This window comes from Acanthisitta chloris, unplaced genomic scaffold, assembly GCF_000695815.1.
Source record: "Acanthisitta chloris isolate BGI_N310 unplaced genomic scaffold, ASM69581v1 scaffold10966, whole genome shotgun sequence".
In the NCBI taxonomy this organism is placed as follows: Eukaryota; Metazoa; Chordata; class Aves; order Passeriformes; family Acanthisittidae; genus Acanthisitta; species Acanthisitta chloris.
In genome coordinates this window covers 753-6,515 of record NW_008678714.1, presented here as the reverse complement: position 1 = coordinate 6,515, position 5,763 = coordinate 753, and the positions used below count along the sequence as shown (strand labels likewise).

General features: G+C 60.6%; 1 protein-coding gene across 1 annotated transcript in view; it reads right to left on the bottom strand.

Annotated features, from left to right (window-relative positions):
* Window positions 1-1,012: 1,012 nt before the first annotated feature.
* Window positions 1,013-5,763, bottom strand: part of PFKL (phosphofructokinase, liver) — a 5,207-nt gene continuing 456 nt past the window's right edge. Inside the window, exons 4-22 of the mRNA XM_009077015.1 lie at window positions 5,720-5,759; window positions 5,371-5,536; window positions 5,240-5,284; window positions 5,046-5,154; window positions 4,649-4,744; window positions 4,474-4,566; window positions 4,080-4,205; window positions 3,927-3,991; window positions 3,721-3,784; window positions 3,494-3,640; window positions 3,309-3,379; window positions 3,134-3,221; window positions 2,875-3,027; window positions 2,351-2,515; window positions 2,100-2,161; window positions 1,638-1,749; window positions 1,458-1,557; window positions 1,246-1,351; window positions 1,013-1,160 (exon numbers count right to left, since the gene is read on the bottom strand). Coding sequence (XP_009075263.1) covers window positions 1,013-1,160; window positions 1,246-1,351; window positions 1,458-1,557; window positions 1,638-1,749; window positions 2,100-2,161; window positions 2,351-2,515; window positions 2,875-3,027; window positions 3,134-3,221; window positions 3,309-3,379; window positions 3,494-3,640; window positions 3,721-3,784; window positions 3,927-3,991; window positions 4,080-4,205; window positions 4,474-4,566; window positions 4,649-4,744; window positions 5,046-5,154; window positions 5,240-5,284; window positions 5,371-5,536; window positions 5,720-5,759 — 1,956 coding nt within the window. The remainder of the gene's footprint in view (window positions 1,161-1,245; window positions 1,352-1,457; window positions 1,558-1,637; window positions 1,750-2,099; window positions 2,162-2,350; window positions 2,516-2,874; window positions 3,028-3,133; window positions 3,222-3,308; window positions 3,380-3,493; window positions 3,641-3,720; window positions 3,785-3,926; window positions 3,992-4,079; window positions 4,206-4,473; window positions 4,567-4,648; window positions 4,745-5,045; window positions 5,155-5,239; window positions 5,285-5,370; window positions 5,537-5,719; window positions 5,760-5,763) is intronic.

The window sequence follows — 5,763 nt, the reverse complement described above, 5'->3', positions numbered from 1 at the left end:
GGGAGAGGACTAGAGGGAATGGCCTTGAGCTGAGCCAGGGCAGAGTAAGATTGGACGTGAGGAGAAATGTTTTCCCTTTTAGGGTGTTCAGGCACTGGAATTTTGCCCAGGGAGGTGGTGGAGTCACCATCCCTGAAGGTATTTTAAGAGGTATCTGGATCTGGCACTGGAGGATATGGTTTAGGGTTTAGGGGTTGTAGCAGTGACAGGTTAATGGTTGGACTCGATACTCTTAGAGCTCTGCTCCAACCTTGATGGTTCTATGATTCTATGATGTGGCTTCGCTCACAGGGAGTGTCCTCCCCCTTCTCTCCCCGCTTCCCCCCACAAAGACCACTCTGGCTCAGCAGGTTTGGCTCCAGCAGGTTTTATCTCTAGAGGAGGAGAGCAGCGCCGCGGGCGGTGCATGGTCTGGGGGCTCAGAGCAGCAGTGAGGTGACGGCCGCGGCGCACGGGGCCACGCGGTGACGGTGGCAGCCAAGTGTCCTGCAAGGTGGCCAGGGAAGGGGCACACCAGGACCTCTGTGCTCAGCCCTCAGGACACCCCCCAGGCAGAGGCCACAGGGGTTGGAGCTTTACCAGGACTCGTGGGGCAGCCAAAACCTCCCCAGGAGCAGCTCTGACCTGCTCTGGGATGGCACCACATCCTCCTCACTTCCCTCCTGCACACAGGGCAGGCGACTACAAGCAGCAGCAGTTGGCTCAGGACTTAAAATCAGGACTCCAAATGCCCCATCATTAAATAATAATAAACTATTAAGGGATGATTAAGGGTCTGGGCTGTGCAACTGGGCCGAAGCAACACCTCTCTCCTGCATCTGCACAGGGACCAGACCCCGTGCCGGTGAGCCGGGGCAGGACTGTGCCATTCTGGAGCTGGCACCAGGCTCTGCCTGCTGTAAGGGGTCGGTGGCAAAGCTACAGGGCTACTGAGAACAGGGGGACCCGGTGCTCCCCGAGCAGCTCGTGGGGACAGAGAGGACACAGGGGGCTATGGCTTGGGCTGGTGGGACTAGAAGCCCTTCTCGATGCTGAGGGTGCGGCGGGTGACGTGCTCCATCTGCCCCGATATGTATTCGGTCAGGCTGATCTGGTAGTTGGCCAACATCTTCAGCATCAGCCGCAGGTTCAGCCACCACTGCTCCTGGGGCAGCCTGTGCCTGTGTGGGGACACACAGCTCTAGAGGGGATGACCCGGAAATATCCCCCTGGGAGCTGGAGAACCTCTGGGGCATGGGGACTTACTCAAAATCCGTCACTTTCTTCAGCTCTGTCACGGGGCTGAAGGCCACCGCCTTCTTCCGGAGCCCGATGACGCAGGCAGTGTCCCCCGAGTTGGCAAACACGCGCCCTAGGAGGGGGACACTGCTGACCATGGCCACTTCACCAGAGGGCAAGCCTGGACCAGCAGCCAGCAGCCTCCCCCACCCCCTTGGGACCCCGAGCCCTTGGCTCACCCTTGCTGTAGACTTGCTGCAGCTTCTCCGACATCCACAGCACTGCCTTCACACCCAGCTTTGTCCCGTAGTTGCGGTCAAAGGGGGTCGGGGCTCCCCCCTGGGGACAAGGAAATTGGGATGTCATGCCCACCCAGCTCTTGGGCACAGCAGTGACCTGTGTCTCCCTGTCCCCTGTACCTGCTGGAGGTGGACCCGGACGTTAATCCTGCAGTCAAAGATTCCTTTGCCCTCGGAGGAGTAGAGGTTGTAGAGGAACTCGGTGGTGTAGTGCTCATGACACTTCTCATTGCTGGGGGGCAGAGGGAAGGGGTTGGGGGGCTGCTCCTTAATCTGGCATCCCCAGGGGGTCCCTCTGTGCTCCCGTAAACATATTTTATGGGCAGTTTTGCTCTCCCTGAGGCAGAGCCCTGGTCTGTCTCCCCAGCAGGATCCTGGGGCTAGGTGGGGGGATAACACCCAGCGCAGGATTGTGCCCATGGCTGAGTGTGGCAGCCCCAGGCAGGACACTGTGCACCCACCATGCCAAACCTCACTGCGCCCAGGGACCTTCTCCAGGCACGGGAAGGGCTCAGCTCCAGCCTCACTCCCTGCCACAGGGCTGGGGCAGGCAGGGACTGACCCCAAAGGTCCCCAACTCACCGCAGCACCAGCCCTCTCTGGATATCTGTCTTCATTTTGTCAGTCAAGTGCTCCACGTTGGCCTGCAAGATGAACATCGGGATGCTGGCAGCCCTTCCACATCCTCCTGATGGGACCCAAGAGCCACTAACATCAACCCCAGTGGCTTCATGGGGCTTGGCTGTTCCTCCAGCTCCTGCCCTGCCCTAGTTCCCTCCCTTTCCCAGTTTTCCTTCTTCTTTTAGGCAGAAAGCCACTCCTGCCCTGCTCACCTTCAGGTCATGGATGGTGAAGGGATCTTCGTAGACGTAGGCGGCGTCAGCGCCCACGGCGATGCCGGTGACCGTCGACAGGTACCCGCAGTAACCCCCCATGGTCTCCACGATGAAGACACGGCGCTTGGTGCCTGAAGCTGACTGCTTGATACGGTCACAGCTCTGCCCCAGGAGAAGGGGAGGTCACACCAGGAAAACCCATCTTTGCTTGCTCAAGATGGGATGTTGATCATCCCACACCACAAAGAGATTCAGAGGAGATGTCAGGAAAAATGTTTTCCCTGTCAGGGTGTTCAGGCACTAGGATAGTGCCCAGGGAGCTGGTGGAATCACCATCCCTGGAAGTGTTGAAGAGATGTCTGACACAGGAGGACATAGTTTAGGGTTTAAGGGTTGCAGCAGTGACAGGTTTATGGTTGGACTCGATGATCTGGGAGGTCTCCTCCAACCTTGATGATTCTCTGATGGGAGGTGGTGGAGTGGGACCAGCCCTGTAAGCTGTGCCCTCCCACGTCCCTCACCTCCATGGCTGCGTTGACAGCAGTGTCTGAGCCCAGGCTGAAGTCGGTGCCAGGCACGTTGTTGCTGATGGTGGCGGGGATGACACACATGATGATGCAGAGCTCCTCGTACTGCCCACGGGCCTCCACCAGCTGCAGCACACCCTCATACGCCTGCAAGCAGCCAGAAGATGGAGACATGCCGGCTCTGCAGCCAGATCCACATCCCAAAAGGAATTCCTTTGTGTGCCCCACCGAGGCAGGGCTAAGGGCTCCTCACCTCGAAGCCCCCGATGACCAGCAGCGCCTGGATGTTGAATTTCCGCACATTCTCCACGATCTTCTCCATGCAGGTCTTGGGCAGTGTCCTGTGGTGGGAAAGGGGAGAGGCTGTGGGGTGAGGACAGTGCTGTCCCCTGCCCTACACCCCCTGCCCTCCCAGGGGCTGTGCTTACCTTTTGGTACCCAGCATGGAGCCGCCACGCCCCAGCCAGCCTGCCACGTCATGCCAGCCCACCTCGCGGACCTGCGAGCAGCAGGGCTGGGATTAAGGGTGGGAAGAGCACCCTGCTGCTCCCTTCCAAGCCCAAACCCATCCCTCTGGGAAAACCATGGCACCCAGACTCGCCATCCCCCTTACCTGCCCTTTGGCCAAGCCCTCGAAGCCGTCGCTCACCACGTAGATGGTGTGTCCCTGGCAGATGCCAATGCGCACGGCTGAGCGCACGGCAGCGTTCATGCCGGCGGCAGGGGCTCCCACGTTCAGGATGGCCATGCTGAAGGGGCTCTGTGGGCACAGGGGTGGCCCATCAGTGTGTCCCCCCAGGGTGGGGATAGTGTCCCCCGCTGCTCCCCATCACCCCTCACCTTCTCCTGTGCCGGCTTCTGGTGCGCCAGCAGCTTGTAAATGTTCCAGTTGTTCTCAAAGCTCCTGCAAGGACATGGTGACACGTCCCCAAGGTATGTTTGGACCATGGGGGGCTGCAGGGGGACACCTTTCTGTTTGCAGGAGCCACCCCACAAGCTCCCACGGCATAGGGATGTCTGCCCCCATCTTGGTCCCTGCTCCTCACCTCCCACGGAGCTGGATGGCCTCCTCAAACCTCTTCTCATCCATGGCCTTCTGCACATCCTTCGTCTTGGGCAGGGGGAGAGAGGCAACACTGTGACACCCATGCCTGCAGGGAGGGCAGGGAGCCTCCCACACCAATCGCCCTGGTACTCACCACCTGGACACACTCCATGAGCGGCAGCCGCACCGACTGGTTCCCAGAGAGGCTCACCACGCAGGCTGGGGTGTCTGGCGTGGCCTCCAGCAGTGCCATCACCGCCTCCATCCCCATCTTGCTGCTCTGCAAAGGGACAGGGACACCTGTGCCACTGGGGACACCTGTGCCAGCCAGGTGGGCTGCTCCCATGGGCTTGGAACCTGTGTGGCTGATTTACAGCTGCAGAGAGGATGGGTTTGTTTGAAAATCCAGGAAACTTGCAGTAAAGGAGGGGAAACAGGTGCAAGGCTTTGCCCAGCACAGCCTCACCCCAGCTAGCACATCCCTCACACCGGGCACAGGGATGACAGGATTTTAAGTCTCCCTCTCCATGTCCTCCCACTGGACCTACCAGCACTCGGTCAAAGGCTGATGGGGTCCCTCCGCGCTGCACGTGGCCGAGGACAGTGACTCGTGTGTCGAAGCCCAAGCGTTGCACCACCAGCTGCAGGGAAGAGGGGATGGCACATTGGGGACCTGCTGGTCACTGGGGGTGCTGCAGTGGGTGGTGCTGGAGTAGCACTTACATCCTTGACGTAGTTGGAGGAGATGGGTTTGCCGCTGCGGTCGATGGCGCCCTCGGCGATGATGATGATGTTGAGCCGTGACCCTCGGCTGCGCGTCTGCCATGAGGGGAGGACAACACCCACCATGGCTTAGCCAAAACTCCCTGATGGCCACGTCCCAGTACCCTCCCCACCCTGTCATCAGCCACTGCCTGTGGTGTGGCTCAGGTCACGGGCAGCCGAGCCAGCGCTGACCCTGGCACGCGAGGGCTGGATTTGCGCTCGGCTGAGTGCCCACGGCTCACGCGGACAATGGCAGGAGATCCCGAAGCTTCGCAGGGGCCAGGCACGGGCTGCGAGGCTCAGCCCTGTAGGACTCTCCAGGGGAAACAGGGAGCATAGGAAAACCCTCTCTCACCTCCCCGAGCCTCTCGCACATGAGGTCCTCCCAACCATCCTCCGGAGGGGATTCAGGGATGAAGAGCCAGTCAGCCCCCGAGGCCAAGCCAGACACCAGCGCCAGGTACCTGAAGGGACGCAGTGCTGGTGGCACCAGCTCTGGGACATTCCATCCCATCCCACCAATGAGCTTCCCCACTCGTGCGGGCTTACCCGCAGTGGCGACCCATCACCTCCAGCACAAAAGTCCGCTGGTGGCTGCAAAGACAGGGGTGGGAGGAGAAGGAGGTGGGTGTGATGCCTGGGGTGGTCCAGCACCCACCCCCCAGCACCATCACACTCACCTCTGTGCCGTGGTGGTGATGGCGTCGATGACCTCCATGATGCGGTGCAGCGCTGAGTCGGTGCCGATGGTCATGTCGGTGCCGCAGAAGTCGTTGTCGAGGGAGCCCGCCAGCCCCACAATGTTCAGGCGGCAGTTCTCCCGCGCCACCTCCTCGCTGATCTGCCCTGAGGAGGGGCACGGCCACCAAACTGGTCATTCTAGGGTGCTCACATCCCCCCCAGCATGGAGCCGGATCCCACGGAGCAGCGGAGGAGCCCAACCCTACTTGTAGTGAACCTCTGGACCTCAACACCCTTTGAACGCCTTCGTCTACCCACCCAGGGGGGTCAGGAGAGGGGTTCACCCACCATCTCGGACCAGCTCGTCCAGCAGCCCAGCCCACTCGGAGCGG